We start from the raw sequence: 16519 nt of genomic DNA on the forward strand, positions 1-16519 counted from the left end.
GGGGGAATCCCCCCATTTTCCTCCCCCCCCAAAACAAAAATCGGCTCCTGCCCCTTTAAGACTCCGCAGCGCCCCCTGGCGGCTCGGCGGCCTCCGAAGCCCCTCCCGCCGAAGCCCCGCCCCCTCCGCCGTGCCCGCCGAAGCCCCGCCCCCTCCGCCGTGCCCGCCGAAGCCCCGCCCCCTCCGCCGTGCCCGCCGAAGCCCCGCCCCCCTCCGCCGCCGCCGCCGCCGCCGCGCGCCGCGCTCGCGCCGCTCCCGCCGCCCCCCCTCATTGGCCGCCGCGCTCGCGCCGCTCCCGCCGCCCGCCGTTCCCCCCCCCCTCATTGGCCGACGGTGAGTGACCCCCCGCCCCCGCCCCCCCCCACTCCCGGCTCCCCTCACGGCTCCCCCTCAGAGCCCCGCCGGCCGCGGGCGGGGGCGGGTGGAGGGATCCGCTGCTGCCGCCGCTCCCGCTGCTGCCGCCGGGTGAGGGCCCCGCGCTGAGGCCCCGGAACCGCCCTGAGCCCTCCGGGAACACTCCTACCCCCCCCCTTCCTCCGGTACCCCCACTACCTCCCCCCGGGGATCCGCGGGGCGCTGCCGGGAGTTGTAGTTCCTGGGGGAGCCCCCTGAGGGGATTGGGGGTTATGGAGGGAAGGAGGGAGGGTCCCAGAGGGCCCCGCCCGGGGTGGGGTGGGCGCTGAGGGGAGCGAGGGGTGGGGGGGGGCTGTGCGGGGGTGTTTTGGGGGCTCTGAGGTCCCTGAGGGGCTTAAGGGGGTTGTGTTTTAAGGGGGGGGCTCTGCGGTCCCTGAGGGAGTTCGGGGGCCTGTATTTTGGGGGGGGCTGTGTTTTGGGGGTCTCGGGGGTCCCTGAGGGGCTCAGGGGGTTGTGTTTTGACGGGGGGGGTCTGAGGTCCCTGAGGGAGCTGGAGGGGCTGTATTTTGGGGGGGGGTTGTGTTTGGGGGTCCCTGAGGGGTTTGGGGGGGTCTGAGGTCCCTGAGGGAGTTTGGGGGGCTGTATTTTGGGGGGGCTGTGTTTGTGGGGGGTTCTGGGGTCCCTGAGGGAGTTCGGGGGGTTCTGTTTTATGGGGGGTGTTTATGTTTTGGAGGGGGTTGTGTTTGGGGGTCCCTGAGGGGTTTGGGGGGGTCCCTGAGGGGCTCAGGGGGTTGTGTTGTGAGGGGTTCTGGGGTCCCTGAGGGGCTCAGGGGGGTCTGTTTTGGGGGGGGTGTTTGTGTTTTGGAGGGGGTTGTGTTTGGGGGTCCCTGAGGGGTTTGGGGGGCTCCTGGGTCCCTGAGGGAGCTCAGGGGGTTGTGTTTGGGGGTCCCTGAGGGGTTTGGGGGGGTCTGAGGTCCCTGAGGGAGCTCGGGGGGCTGTATTTTGGGGGGGCTGTGTTTGTGGGGGGCTCTGCGGTCCCTGAAGGAGTGAGGGGGGGTCTGTTTTAGGGGGAGGGGGGTTGTGTTTCAGAAGGGGTTGTGTTTGGGGGTCCCTGAGGGGTTTGGGGGGCTCCTGGGTCCCTGAGGGAGCTCAGGGGGTTGTGTTTGGGGGTCCCTGAGGGGTTTGGGGGGGTCTGGGGTCCCTGAGGGAGCTCAGGGGGTTGTGTTTGGGGGGGGCTGTTGTTTTGGGGGTCTCTGGGGTCCCTGAGGGGATTGGGAGGGGTTGTGTTTTTTGGGGGGGTCTGAGGTCCCTGAGGGGCTTAAGGGGGCTGTGTTTTGAGGGGGGGGCTCTGCGGTCCCTGAGGGAGCTCGAGGGGGTCTGTTTTAGGGGGGGTTGTGTTTGGGGGTCCCTGAGGGGTTTGGGGGGTTCTGAGGTCCCTGAGGGAGCTCGGGGGGTTCTGTTTTAGGGGGGGTGTTTGTGTTTCGGAGGGGGTTGTGTTTGGGGGTCCCTGAGGGGTTTGGGGGCGTCTGGGGTCCCTGAGGGGCTCAGGGGGTTGTGTTTGGGGGTCCCTGAGGGGTTTGGGGGGGGTCCCGGGGGTCCCTGAGGGGCTCAGGGTTTTTTTTTTTTTTGGGGGGGGGGCTCTGTGGTCCCTGAGGGAGCTCAGGGGGCTGTATTTTGGGGGGGGGCTGTGTTTGTGGGGGGCTCTGGGGTCCCTGAGGGGATTGGGGGGTTCTGTTTTATGGGGGGTGTTTGTTTTTGGGGGGTTGTTTTAGGGGTCTCTGGGGCCCCTGAGGGGCTCAGGGGTTATGTTTTGGGGGTCTCTGAGGTCCCTGAGGGGATTGGGGGGTTGTTTTTTGGGGGGGTGTTTGTTTTTGGGGGGTTGTTTTAGGGGTCTCTGGGGCCCCTGAGGGGATTGGGGGGTTGTATTTTAGGGGGGGTGTTTATATTTTTTGGGGGGTGGGTCTCTTGGGGTCTCTGGGATCCCTGAGGGGATTGGGGGGGGGGGGTTCTTTTAAGGGTCTCTGGGATCCCTGAGGGGATTGGGGGGTTGTTTTTTGGGGGGGTGTTTGTTTTTTGGGTGGGTTGTTTTGGGGGTCTCTGGGGTCCCTGAGGGGATTGGGAGGGGATTGTGTTTTGGGGGGTCTCTGGGGTCCCTGAGGGGCTCAGGGGGTTGTGTTTTGGGGGTCTCTCAGGTCCCTGAGGGGATTGGAGGGGTTGATTTTTGGGGGGTGGATCCCCTGGGGTCTCTGGGGTCCCTGAGGGGATTGGGGGGGTTGTTTTTTAGGGGGGTGTTTGTTTTTTGGGGGGTGGGTCCCCTGGGGGCTCCGGGGTCCCTGAGTGACCCAGGGTGGGGTGGTTGTATTTTGGGGGGAGTGGGTTGTATTTTGGGGGGGGGTGGGTGTATTTTGGGGGTGTGGGTTGTATTTTTTGGGGCTGGGGGTGTCACCTGAGCTCTCTGGGGTCCCTCCCCAGCCCTGTCACCCCTTTTTGGGGTCGGGTGTTTTATTTTTAGGGGGGAATTTGGGGTTTTCTGGAGGGGCCCTGGGGTTTTTTTAGGGCCATGTTGCTGTTTTGGGGGGGTCCTGGGATATTTATGGGGGTCTGGTTTATTTGGGGGGGGATTTGGGGTGATTTTGGGGGTGTTTGGAGTTTTCTGGGGGCATTTTTGGGTCTGTTTTTTTAGGTGCAGGTTGTTTTTGGGGTGTTTTGGGGGTTTTTAGATAATTCTGGAGTGTTTTGGGGGGGTCTGGTTCTTTTTGGGGGAGATTTGGGGTGATTTTGGGGGTGTTGGGCGTTTTCTGGGGGGCATTTTTGGGTCTGTTTTTTTAGGTGCAGATTGTTTTTGGGGTGTTTTGGGGGTTTTTAGATAATTCTGGAGTGTTTTGGGGGGGTCTGGTTCTTTTTGGGGGGGATTTGGGGTGATTTTGGGGGTGTTTGGCGTTTTCTGGGGGCATTTTGGGGTCTGTTTTTTTAGGTGCAGGTTGTTTTTGGGGTGTTTTGGGGATATTCAGACAATTCTGGACTGTTTTGGGGGGGCTCATTCTTCTGGGAGAGGATTTGGGGTGATTTTGGGGATGTTTGGAGTTTTCTGGGGGCATTTTTGGGTGGTTTTTTAGGTGCAGGTTGTTTTTGGGGTGTTTTGGGGGTTTTTAGATAATTCTGGAGTGTTTTGGGGGGGTCTGGTTCTTTTTGGGGGGGATTTGGGGTGATTTTGGGGGTGTTTGGCATTTTCTGGGGGGCATTTTTGGGTGGTTTTTTAGGTGCAGGTTGGTTTTGGGGTGTTTTGGGGATATTTAGATAATTCTGGAGTGTTTTGGGGGGGTCTGGTTCTTCTGGGGGAGGATTTGGGGTGATTTTGGGGGTGTTTGGCGTTTTCTGGGGGCATTTTTGGGTGGTTTTTTAGGTGCAGGTTGTTTTTTGGGGTGTTTTGGGGATATTTAGATAATTCTGGAGTGTTTTGGGGGGGTCTGGTTCTTTTGGGGGGGGATTTGGGGTGATTTTGGGGGTGTTTGGCGTTTTCTGGGGGCATTTTGGGGTCTGTTTTTTTAGGTGCAGGTTGTTTTTGGGGTGTTTTGGGGATATTCAGATAATTCTGGACTGTTTTGGGGGGTCTCATTCTTCTGGGAGAGGATTTGGGGTGAGTTTGGGGGTGTTTGGCGTTTTGGGGGGGGATTTGGGGTGATTTTGGGGGTGTTTGGCGTTTTCTGGGGGGCATTTTTGGGTGGTTTTTTAGGTGCAGGTTGGTTTTGGGGTGTTTTGGGGATGTTTAGATAATTCTGGAGTGTTTTGGGGGGGTCTGATTCTTCTGGGGGAGGATTTGGGGTGATTTTGGGGGTGTTTGGCATTTTCTGGGGGGCATTTTTGGGTCTTTTTTTAGGTGCAGGTTGGTTTTGGGGTGTTTTGGGGATATTTAGATAATTCTGGAGTGTTTTGGGGGGGTCTGATTCTTTTGGGGGGGATTTGGGGTGATTTTGGGGGTGTTTGGCATTTTCTGGGGGCATTTTTGGGTGGTTTTTTAGGTGCAGGTTGTTTTTTGGGGTGTTTTGGGGATATTTAGATAATTCTGGAGTGTTTTGGGGGGGTCTCATTCTTCTGGGGGGGGATTTGGGGTGTTTTGGGGAGGGGTTGATGTTTCCTGGGAGGTTTTTTGGTGTTTTCTTGTTGGGATTGGTTTTTTTTTAGGGGAACTTTGGGTGTTTTTGAGGTTTCTGGGGGGGTTTTTTTTGAGTTTTTTTTTTTGGGGGGGGTTTGGTTCTTTTGGGGAGGTTTTGGGGTGTTTTGGGGGAGGTTTGATCCCCAATTTTCCCCCCCATTTTCCCCTTTCCCTCCCCAAAATCTGGTGGGACTAAAACCTCCCCTCGGAATTAATTATTTAAATAACTCAATTAGTCCCTCGTTAACGAACTCCCGGCCTGACCTAATTACTGGGGGGGGGGAAGGTTCCCAGGGGGCCCCAAAACCCCCAATTTTGGGGCGTGGCCAGAGGGGTTTGGGGGGGAAAAAGGGGAGATTTGGGTTTTTTTCGGGGAATTATTTCTTATTTTTGGGGGTTGTTTCTTATTTTTGGGGGTTGTTTCTTATTTTTTGGGGGTTTATTTCTTATTTTGGGGGGGTTATTCCTTATTTTTGGGGGGTTACTTCTTATTTTTGAGGGGTTATTTCTTATATTTGGGGGGTCATTTCTTACTTTTGGGGGGTTATTTCTCATTTTTGAGGGGTTATTTCTTATTTTTGGGAGTTGTTCCTTATTTTTGGGGGTTTATTTCTTATTTTTGAGGGTTTGTTTCTTATATTTGGGGGGTTATTCCTTTTTTTGAGGGGTAATTTCTTATTTTTATGGGGGTTATTTCTTATTTTTGAGGGGTTATTTCTTATTTTTGGGGGGTTATTCCTTATTTTTGGGGGTTATTCCTTATTTTTGGGGGGTTATTCCTTATTTTCATGGAGTTCATTTCCAATTTCTAGGAGCAATTTCTTATTTTTGACGGGCTTTATTTTGCATTTTCGGGATTATTCCATATTTTTGGCTTCATTCCTTATTTTTGGGGGTCTCTTTTCCCAACCCCTCCTCCCTTTCCCGTGCCTTATTCCCAATTTTTTTAGGACTTATTCCTCCTTTTCCACCACTTTTCCACCTTTTCCTCCCCCCACCTCTTCCCCCGCAGCCCCATTCCCATTCCCAACCCTCCCCTCCCCATTTTTAACCCCCCCCACCCCCTTTTCCAACCCCTTTTTCCCCCAAATCCCTCCAAAATTCCCGATAATTTCCTCATCCAACCCCCCCCGGATTTAACCCTTCGGGAATTCCCACCAAACCCGGGAACACTGGGATAATTATCCCTTAATTCTCATTAATTAACACACTTCTTTCCTTGTTTTCCCTCAGATCCAGGGATTTCCCTCGGATTGGGCGCCGGGAGTTCTGTGGGATCGCCGGGAATTCCGTGGGATCACCAGGAATTCCGTGGGGTCGCCGGGAGTTCTGTGGGATCGCTGGGAATTCCGTGGGGTCCCGGTGAGGATCTTCCCCCCTTCCCGCTCCTCCTCTTCCCGCCGGGAATTCCGTGGGATCGCCGGGAACTCCGTGGGGTCGCCGCCTTCCCGGTGAGGAGCTTCCCCCCTTCCCGCTCCTCCTCTTCCCGCCGGGAATTCTGTGGGATCGCCGGGAGTTCCGTGGGATCACCAAGAATTCCTTGGGGTCGCCGGGAGTTCGGTGGGATCACTGGGAATTCTGTGGGATTGCTGGGAACTCTGTGGGATCGCCGGGAGTTCCGTGGGATCGCCAGGAGTTCCGTGGGATCGCCGGGAATTCTGTGGGATTGCTGGGAACTCCGTGGGATCGCCGGGAGTTCCGTGGGATCACCGGGAATCCTGTGGGATCGCCGCCTTCCCGGTGAGGAGCTTTTCCCCTTCCCACTCCTCCTCTTCCCGCCGGGAATTCCGTGGGATCACCGGGAATTCTCTGGGATCACTGGGAACTCTGTGGGATCGCCGGGAATTCCGTGGGATCGCCGGGAATTCCTTGGGATCGCCGGGAATTCTGTGGGATTGCTGGGAACTCTGTGGGATCGCCGGGAGTTCCATGGGATCACCAGGAATTCCGGGGGATCGCCGGGAATTCTGTGGGGTCGCCGGGAATTCCGTGGGATCGCCGGGAGTTCCGTGGGATTGCCAGGAATTCTGTGGGGTCGCCGCCTTCCCGGTGAAGAGCTTCCCCCCTTCCCACTCCTCCTCTTCCCGCCGGGCATTCCGTGGGATCACCGGGAATTCCGTGGGGTCGCCGGGAATTCCATGGGGTCGCCGGGAATTCTGTGGGATCACCGGGAATTCCGTGGGATCCCGGTGAGGATCTTCCCCCCTTCCCTCTCCTCCTCTTCCCGCCGGGAATTCCGTGGGATCACCGGGAGTTCCGTGGGATCCCGGTGAGGATCTTCCCCCCTTCCCTCTCCTCCTCTTCCCGCCGGGAATTCCCGGGAATCCGACTCCGATGTGTTCCCACAGCCCCAAAAACCCCCGTTGAACCCGAGCAAGGGGCCAAATGAAGGGAGGGGGGCGGGGCCTCCTTAATGAGCTCCCTCCTTAACGAGCTCCCTCCTTAACGAGCTCCCTCCTTAACGAGCTCCCTCCTTCCGCCCTCGGGAATTATCCCGGGATTTCGGGGCGCTTTTCCACCCCTCCCACCCCCCACCCTCGGCGCCGCCGGAGCTCAGGCAAGTGGGACCCGGGGTGGCTTTGGGGCCGTGTTGACAAACCTTTTGGTTTAATTAGCGCTAATTAAGCCGTCGCCATCAGATAAAGCGCCCGCGGGAGCCGGGCCCGGCCTCGGCTCCATCCCACTTTTCCCTTGGCTTTTTTCCCCCCTTTTAACGACATTCCCACTGCCCAGGAACGGGGGGTTGTTTGCCTTTCAACGCCCCCTAATTAATCACAAAGTTACCGCCCGCCTCATTAATTAATTAATTAATTAATTAACTGGCTAATTCCCTCCTCGCCCGGGTTCGTTTTTCGCTCTTTCCCGCGGCAAAACCATCGGGTTTTTTTGGGGGGGTTTTTCTTCCACCCTCCCCCCAAAAAAAAAACCTCCTGGAACGACTTTTTTTCCCCCCAAATCCCTTTTTTGGGGCGATTTAATCTCATTTGGGGGTCGTTAATTGGGGGGGTTGTTAATTAGCGCCGGGCGTGGCCGGACTTTCTCCCGAGGGCGGGGAAAGAGTTAAAGGGGAAAAAAAAAACACCTCCTTTTGAATTTATCAAAAACTTGGGGTTAATAATTAAAAATCCCTCCCCTTGCCCTCCCCCTTCTCTCTCTCCTCGGGAGTGGGAAGGGCCCGGCGGCGCTTCCAGGGATTTCCGCCTCTGGAGCGAAGGGTTTGGGCTGAAAAACCCCAATTTTGGGACTTTTGAGGAGCGGGATCGACCCCCCCGGGGGTGTTTAAACCTTTTCCCTCGTTTTTCGCCCCAAGTCGTGTCTGGGGAGCTCCCGGAAGGAGAATCCCCCCGGAAGGATCCGGGGATCCCGAAGGGATGAGGATTGTGCCGTGGATGCTCCCAGAATCCCAAGGATTTGGTGTAAAATCCCTAAATTTGGTGATTTTTTTTTGCCTTTCTCGCTGGATTTGACCCCGAGTTTGGGATAATCCGGAGGGAAGGTGCTCCTGCCTGCTCCATATTCCTGCTGGATTTCATCAATCCAAAGAAACCCGGGAATTCCCAGCCTGGAGGGGCATCAGCTGCCAATTTTGGGGCGAAAAACCCGGGATTTATCCACCCCCCCCCGGGATTTTGGGGCTCCCCAATAACCAGGAAGAGGAGTTTTCCTTGGAAAACCGGGTTTTTTGGGAAAAGAAGCAAACAAAGTGTGTCGTCTTTCCCTTGGGAAGAGCCGGGGAAGGGGGAAGGCGACGCCAAGACCCCAAAACTGGGCGGTTTGACCCCAAAACCGGGCGGTTTGACCCCAAAACCGCGAGCGGGGGGGGGGGGTCGGGAGCTCCTTCCCGAGGGACGGGGGGGAATCGGCGCCGGGAAGACGCTCCCGCCCGGCGCCCCCTCGTTAGGCTGCGCTTAATTAAGGGCTCAGGTATTGATTGACCGGCGGCTCCCACCGGGATTAGCTGGGGTGGCTTAATGCCCATCCCAGACGGATCAACGCCGGCTGTCCGGCTGTCCGGCTGTCCGGCTGTCCGGCGCCGGGAGGGGCTCCGGGAGGACGTCGGGATGGAGGCACCTGGGGAGGATCCGTGGGGAGGGAGAGGGGCACGAGGGCCGGGAGCGCCGGGGCGGCAGCCGGGATCGGCTCAGGGATCTCCGGGATCAGCTGGGGAACATCAACGGGGGTGATTCCAGGAATTCCAAGATCACCTGAGGGATCTCCGGGATCACCTGAGGGATCTCTGGGATCAGCTGAGGAACCTCAACAGGGATGATTCCATGAATTCCAAGACCATTTGAAGAATCTCTGGGATCACCTGAGGGATCTCCGGGATCACCTGAGGAACCTCAACAGGGATGATTCCATGAATTCCAAGATCACCTGAGGAACATCTGGGATCATCTGAACATCCCAGATCACCTGAGGAACCTGAACAGGGATGATTCCACCCATTCCAAGATCACCTGAGGGATCTCTGGGATCAGCTGAGGAATCTCTGGGATCAGCTGAGGAACCTCCAGGATCAGCTGAGGAACCCCAACAGGGATAATTCCATGAATTCCAAGATCACCTGAGGGATGTCCAGGATCACCTGAGGAACCTGAACAGGGATGATTCCACCCATTCCAAGATCACCTGAGGGATCTCTGGGATCATCTGAGGAGTCTCTGGGATCAGCTGAGGAACCCCAACAGGGATAATTCCATGAATTCCAAGACCACCTGAGGAACATCTGGGATCATCTGAACATCCCAGATCAGCTGAGGGATCTCTGGGATCATCTGAGGAGCCTCAACGGGGATGATTCCACCCATTCCAAGACCACCTGAGGAATCTCCAGGATCATCACCTGAGGAATCTCCAGGATCATCTGAGGAGTCTCTGGGATCACCTGGGGAACCTCCAGGATCAGCTGAGGAACCCCAACAGGGATAATTCCATGAATTCCAAGACCACCTGAGGAATGTCCAGGATCACCTGAACACCCCAGGATCACCTGAGGGACCTCCAGGATCAGGCTGAGGAATCTCTGGGATCACCTGAGGAATCTCTGGGATCACCTGAGGAATCTCTGGGATCACCTGGGGAATCTCAACAGGGATAAGTCCAGAAGTTCCAAGACCACTGGAGGAACCTCCACGGAGACAAAGGAATCCCAGGATCCCTTTGGGAAGGAAGTTTCTGCGTCTTCCGAGCCCGTCCAAGGACCATCCAGGGATAGAAACCCTCCTATTCCAGCATCCCCAGGATGCCCACGGGGCCACCACTGGTGCTCCTCCACCTTTTTGCTTCCCAACATCCCTCACCGATCCAGACCCGGAGCCGCCACCCCCCCGGCGGGCCGGTGCCGACACCGGCGACTCCGTTGTGGTTCTGGGCTAAGAAAGGGTGGATTTGGGGCGGGGGGGAAGCGGGGGAGGCGCGTCCCCACTAACCCTCTTCTCTCCCACCCCCGCAGGATGGCCCGGCCCCCCCGGCCCAGCCCGGCGTGAGCTCCGGCACCGCCGCCCACCATGCGCCGGCGGCGCGGGATTTGGCTCCGCGGCTCCCAGACGGCGACCGTGACCCCCCCAGCGTCCACCCCGGCGTCCATCCCGACGTCCATCCCGGCGTCCACCCCGACGTCCACCCCGGCGTCCACCCCGGCCTCCATCCCATCCCGGCCATGAGCGGCCCCGTCCCCCTGGCTCCGCTCGGCTCCGCCGCCGGACCATGAGCTCCCACCGCGCCGCCCGGCACGACGGCGCCGATGCCGCCGAGGGGCCCCCGGCGGCCTTTTGGGCGCCCAATGGGGCCGTGGCGGCGGGGCCGGGGGGCGACGCCCCGCGCGGGGCCGTGCCCAAGATGGGGGTCCGCGCCCGCGTCGCCGAGTGGCCCCCGCGGAGAGACGCCAACGCCGCCGCCGCCAACGCCGCCAAGGACCCCGGCGCCGGGCGGGAAGCGCCGGCCAACTGGGACGGCGTCGGCTGCCGGGGCCTTCCCGGCGGGCAGCAACCCCTGGCCGCGGTGCCCGGCTTCAAAGCCCTGCACCGCCTGGCGCGGCGGCGCTCCAAGGACGTGGAGTTCCAGGAGGGGTGGCCGCGCCCGCCGGCGCGGGGCCCGGCGCCACTGCGGCACCGCAGCAGCAGCGAGGTGACCCTGAGCGAGTGCGACCCCGAGGAGCCGGCGGAGCCGCGCGGCGCCAAAGCGGGCGGCCCCGGCGGGCTCTTCCGGGAGTACGGCAGCACCTCGTCCATCGACGCCCAGGGCATCTCGGAGCAGAGCTTCTTCGACATGCTCAACGAGTTCCGCACCAGGAGGCCGGAGCGCCGCGCCGGCACGCCGGAGCGCCTCGCCGACGGCGCCTTCCCGCCGGGGTCGGGGTCGGGGTCGGGGTCGCTGGCCGGGGCGAAGGCGGACGGCCGCAACGGGCCGCGGGAGGAGCCGCCGGCGCAGCCCAAGGACAAGGCGCGGCGCCGCTGCCCCAAGGGCGACGCCGGCGCCGGCGGCGAATCCATCTTCAGGAAGCTCCGGAGCGCCCGCAACGACGGCGACGGGAAGGAGCCGGAGGAGCCGCGGGCGCCGGAGCCGGGCAAGGGCTGGACGTGCCGGAGGAGCTTCGCCCACTACGACGCCCAGAGCATCCTGTTCGACCCGGACGCCGCCGCCCTGCAGCGCGCCGCCGGCGCCCAGCGCCGCAACACCACCACCGGCGCCTCGGCCGCCTCCGCCGGCTCCGACCCCGCCTTCTCCAGCACCGAGGACCTCAACTCCAAGGAGAACCTGGAGCACGACCTCGGCGACAACACCAGCAACGAGCTGCTCCTCAGCTGCCCCCACTTCCGCAACGAGATCGGCGGCGCCGGCGAGCGCGACCTCAGCTTCTCCAAGGCCTCCGCCGGCGCCCCGGCCCCGCCGGGGGCCGAGGGGGCCTTCCCGGAGCCCTTCCACGCCGGGAGGCCCACCAACGCCGGCATCTCGGTGCTGGAGGTGCCCAAGGAGCTGCAGCGCAACCCCGAGCGCCTCAAGCACTACAGCGTGGAGCACGTGGACCTGGGCGCCCGCTACTACCCGCGACCACTTCCACGGCAAAGGTCTGGGGGGGCTGGGGGGCTGGGGTGCTCTTCTCCATCCCCTCATCCCTTCATCCTCCTCTTATAGGGCTGGGGTGCTCTTCCCCATCCCCAAATCCCTTCATCCTCCTCTTATGGGGCTGGGATGCTCTGCCCCATCCCCAGATCCCTCCATCCTCCTGTTATGGGGCTGGGGTGCCCTTCCCCATCCCCACATCCCTTTATCCTGCTCTTATAGGGCTGGAGTGCTCTTCCCCATCCCCACATCTCTTCATCCCCCTGTTATGGGGCTGGGATGCTCTTCCCCATCCCTTGATCCTCCTGTTATGGGGCTGGGGTGCCCTTCCCCATCCCCACATCCCTTCATCCCCCTGTTATGGGGCTGGGGTGCTCTTCCCCATCCCCAAATCCCTTCATCCTCCTCTTATGGGGCTGGGATGCTCTGCCCCATCCCTTCATCCTCCTGTTATGGGGCTGGGATGCTCTTCCCCATCCCCAAATCCCTTGAACCTCCTCTTATGGGGCTGGGGTGCTCTTCCCCATCCCCAAATCCATTGAACCTCCTGTTACGGGGCTGGGGTGCCCTTCCCCATCCCCAAATCCATTGAACCTCCTGTTATGGGGCTGGGATGCTCTTCTCCATCCCCACATCCCTTCATCCCCCTGGTTTGGGGCTGGGCTGGGGAAGGGAGGCGGGGGCAGCTCCTTCCTTGTCCCTTCCGTGTCTCCTCCACGTCCCTTCCGTGTCTCTTCCGTGTTTCTCCGTGTCCCTTCTGTGTCCCTTCCCTGTGCCTTCCATGTCCCTCCAGGTCTTCCACGTCTTCTCTATGACCCTGCATGTTTTCCATGTCCCTTCCATGTCCCTTCCATGTCCCTTCTGTGTCTGTTCCCTGTCCCTCCATGTCCCTTCCGTGTCCCTTCCATGTCCCTTCCATGTCTCTTCCATGTCCCTCCATGTCCCTCCGTGTCCCTTCCATGTCCCTCCACGTCTTCCATGTCCCTTCCACGTCCTTTCCGTGTCCCTCCATGTCCCTTCCATGTCCTTTCCATGTCCCTCCATGTCTCTTTCATGTCCCTCCATGTCCCTCCATTTCTCTTTCATGTCTCTCCATGTCTCTTCCATGTCCTTTCCATGTCCCTTCCATGTCTCTTCCCTGTCCCTCCATGTCCCTTCCATGTCCCTTTCGTGTCTGTTCCCTGTCCCTCCATGTCCCTTCCATGTCCCTTCCGTGTCCCTTCCATGTCCCTTCCATGTCTCTTCCATGTCCCTCCATGTCCCTCCATGTCCCTCCATGTCCCTCCATGTCCCTTCCATGTCTCTTCCATGTCCCTCCATGTCCCTCCGTGTCCCTTCCATGTCCCTCCACGTCTTCCATGTCCCTTCCACGTCCTTTCCGTGTCCCTCCATGTCCCTTCCATGTCCTTTCCATGTCCCTCCATGTCTCTTTCATGTCCCTCCATGTCCCTCCATTTCTCTTTCATGTCTCTCCATGTCTCTTCCATGTCCTTTCCGTGTCCCTTCCATGTCTCTTCCCTGTCCCTCCATGTCCCTTCCATGTCCCTTTCGTGTCTGTTCCCTGTCCCTTCATGTCCCTTCATGTCCCTTCATGTCCCTTCATGTCTCTTCCATGTCCCTTTCATGTCCCTTCCATGTCTCTTTCATGTCCCTCCATGTCCTTCCATTTCTCTTCCATGTTCCTCCATGTCCCTCCATGTCCCTTCCCTGTCCCTTCATGTCCCTTCATGTCTCTTCCATGTCCCTCCACGTCTTCCGTGTCCCTTCCACGTCCCTTCTGTGTCCCTCCATGTCCCTTCCATGTCCTTTCCATGTCCCTCCATGTCTTTTCCACGTCCCTTCCCTTTCCCTCCACGTCCCTTCCCTGTCCCTCCACGTCTCCTCCATGTCCTTTCCGTGTCCCTTCCCTTTCTCTCCATGTCCCTCCACGTGTCCTCCCCGTGTTTCTCCACGTCCCTCTGTCCCCCCCCGTCCCCCCTGACCCTCCATGTCCCCCCAAACCCCTCCATCCCCCTCATCCCTCCTCTCCTCCCCAGAACATTCCAACTACTTCGGCGTGGACGACAAGCTGGGCCCGGTGGCCGTCAGCATCCGGCGGGAGAAGCTGGAGGAGCACAAGGAGCACGGCCCCCAGTACCAGCACCGCCTCATCTTCCGCACCAGCCAGGTCTGCCCGCGCCTCCCCGCCCTGAAACCGGCACACCTTCGGAAGCGGCGCCGGGATGGGCGGCCGAGGGGCGGCCCCGCTCCCCGGGGCTCCAGCAGGGTGCTGATGTTCCTTCCCTGTTCCCTTCCCTGTTTCCTTTCCTGTTTCCTTTCCTGTTCCCTTCCCTGTTCCCTTTCCTATTTCCTTTCCTGTTTCCTTTCCTGTTCCCTTCCCTGTTCCCTTCCCTTTTCCCTTCCCTCTTCCCTTCCCCGTTCCCTTCCCCCTTCCCTTCCCTCTTCCCTTCCCCCTTCCCTTCCCCCTTCCCTTCCCTCTTCCCTTCCCCCTTCCCTTCCCCCTTCTCTTCCCCATTCCCTTCCCCATTCCCTTCCCTTCCCCCTTCCCTTCCCCCTTCCCTTCCCCCTTCCCTTCCCCCTTCCCTTCCCCATTCCCTTCCCTTCCCCCTTCCCTTCCCCATTCCCTTCCCTTCCCCCTTCCCCCTTTCCTTCCCCCTTTCCTTCCCCCTTCCCTTCCCCCTTCCCTTCCCCATTCCCTTCCCCGTTCCCTTCCCTGTTTTGTTCCCTGTTCCCTCCTCTGTTCCCTTCCCCATTCCCTTCCCCATTCCCCATTCCCTTCCCCATTCCCTTCCCCATTCCCCATTCCCTTCCCCATTCCCTTCCCCATTCCCTTCCCCATTCCCTTCCCTTCCCCATTCCCTCTTCCTTCCCCCTTCCCTTCCCCCTTCCCCCTTCCCTTCCCCCTTCCCCCTTCCCTTCCCCCTTCCCTTCCCCTCCCCGTTCCCTCCCTGTCCCCTCCCAGCTGGTGACGCTCCGCGGGTCCATCCTGGAGGACGCCACCCCCACGACGAGCAAGCCGGGCACGGTGCGGGGCGTCCCGGTGCGGGACACGCTGGAGCACGTCCTGCCCGAGCTCAACATCCACTGCCTGCGCCTGGCCCTCAGCACCCCCAGAGTCACCGAGCAGCTCCTCAAGCTGGACGAGCAGGGGGTGGGCCAGCCTTTGTGCTTTTGGGGGGGGGCTCCTCCAGGGGAGAGGGGGGGCTCGGGGGGCTCCCCCGGGCTTGACTCCCGCTCCCCCCGCAGCTGTGCCGGCGGCACAAGGTGGGAATCCTGTACTGCAAGGCCGGGCAGAGCTCGGAGGAGGAGATGTACAACAACGAGGAGGCCGGGCCGGCCCTGGAGGAGTTCCTGGCGCTCCTGGGGGAGAAGGTGTCCCTCAAGTCCTTCAGCAAGTACGCGGCGCAGCTGGACACCAAGAGTGAGTGCCGCGATGCCGGGGCGGTGCCGGGGCTCCCAGGGGCCCGCGGTGCCCCCGGGTCCCCCTCAGCCGCCCTTCCCGCCCTCCGTAGCCGACTCCACGGGCACCCACTCGCTCTACACCACGTACCAGGACTATGAGATCATGTTCCACGTGTCCACCATGCTGCCCTACACCCCCAACAACCGCCAGCAGGTACCACCAACCCTTCCTCGGGGCGGGGCAGGATCCCAGAGGGTGGGGGAGCCCGAGGGTTGGGTGGTCCCAGAGGTCGGGTGAGCCCAAGAGTTGGGTGATCCCAAGGGTTGGATGAGCCCAGAGGTGGTTGGATGAGCCCAGAGGTTGAGTAATCCCAAGGGTTGGGTGATCCCAAGGGTTGGATGAGCCCAAAGAGGTGATTGGATGATCCCAAGGGTTGGATGAGCCCAAAGGGGGTCAGGTGATCCCAAGGGTTGGGTGATCCCAAGGGTTGGATGAGCCCAGAGGTGGTTTGATGAGCCCAGAGGTGGTTGGATGATCCCAAGGGTTGGGTGAGCCCAAAGGGGGTCAGGTGATCCCAAGGGTTGGATGAGCCCAAGGGTTGGATGAGCCCAGAGGTGGTTGGTGATCCCAGAAGATGGATGATCCCAAAGAGGTGGTTGGGTGATCCCAAAGGTGGTTGGGTGATCCCAAAGTTGGATGAACCCAAAGGGGGTCAGGTGATCCCAAGGGTTGGGTGATCCCAAGGGTTGGATGAACCCAAAGGGGGTCAGGTGATCCCAGAAGATGGATGATCCCAAAGAGGTGGTTGGGTGATCCCAAAGGTTGGATGAGCCCAAAGGGGGTCAGGTGATCCCAAGGGTTGGGTGATCCCAAAGGTTGGATGAGCCCAGAGCTGGTCAGGTGATCCCAAAGTTTGACAATCCCAAGGGTTGGGTGATCCCAAAGGTGATCAGGTGATCCCAAAGGTGATCAGGTGATCCCAAAGTTTGACGATCCCAAGGGTTGGGTGATCCCAGAGCTGGTCAGGTGATCCCAAAATTGGACGATCCCAAGGGTTGGGTGATCCCAAAGGCAGTTGGAGGATCCCAGAAGTTGGGTGATCCCAAAGGCGGTTGGGTGATCCCAAGGGTTGGGTGATCCCAAAGGTGATCAGGTGATCCCAAAATTGGACGGTTGGAGGATCCCAGAGACCGGAAGATCCCGAGGGCTGGGTGCTCCAGCCCCTCCATTCCGGGCGGTTTTTCCCTTCCCAGCTGCTCCGGAAGCGACACATCGGCAACGACATCGTCACCATCATCTTCCAGGAGCCCGGGGCGCTGCCCTTCACCCCCCAGAACATCCGCTCCCACTTCCAGCACGTCTTCATCATCGTCAGGGCCCACCACCCCTGCACCGAGAACGTCTCCTACAGGTCAGGGGCCCCGGAATTCCGGAGCCACTCGGACACAGGGCTCGGGAGAGGATCGACCGCGACCACCGCGGGCGGTTCAGGGCACCAAAAAGCCCCCGAGGTGGCTGGAATGGGGCTGGAGGAGGCGGGGAAG

The 16519-nt window shown here is 60.0% G+C and overlaps 1 protein-coding gene and 1 long non-coding RNA gene across 2 annotated transcripts; both read left to right on the top strand.

The window, feature by feature from the left end:
- Positions 1-221: 221 nt before the first annotated feature.
- Positions 222-6159, top strand: LOC127466066 (uncharacterized). The gene is made up of 3 exons (XR_007902587.1): positions 222-333; positions 5741-5869; positions 6141-6159. It is a non-coding gene; the product is annotated as an uncharacterized LOC127466066 (long non-coding RNA).
- A 206-nt stretch (positions 6160-6365) lies between these two features.
- LOC127466065 (signal-induced proliferation-associated 1-like protein 3) lies at positions 6366-16486 on the top strand (the record flags this gene model as incomplete). The annotated part of the gene is given in 8 exon segments (XM_051776670.1): positions 6366-6665; positions 9963-11554; positions 11556-11577; positions 13609-13739; positions 14535-14723; positions 14819-14993; positions 15085-15188; positions 16229-16486. Coding segments are annotated over 7 exon segments (2217 nt in total), but the record flags the coding sequence as incomplete, so codon positions are not given.
- Between the last annotated feature and the right edge of the window lie 33 nt (positions 16487-16519).

This window comes from Manacus candei, unplaced genomic scaffold (assembly GCF_025592945.1).
Source record: "Manacus candei isolate 608988 ecotype Guabito, Panama unplaced genomic scaffold, ASM2559294v1 h1tg000585l, whole genome shotgun sequence".
NCBI lineage: Eukaryota > Metazoa > Chordata > Aves > Passeriformes > Pipridae > Manacus > Manacus candei.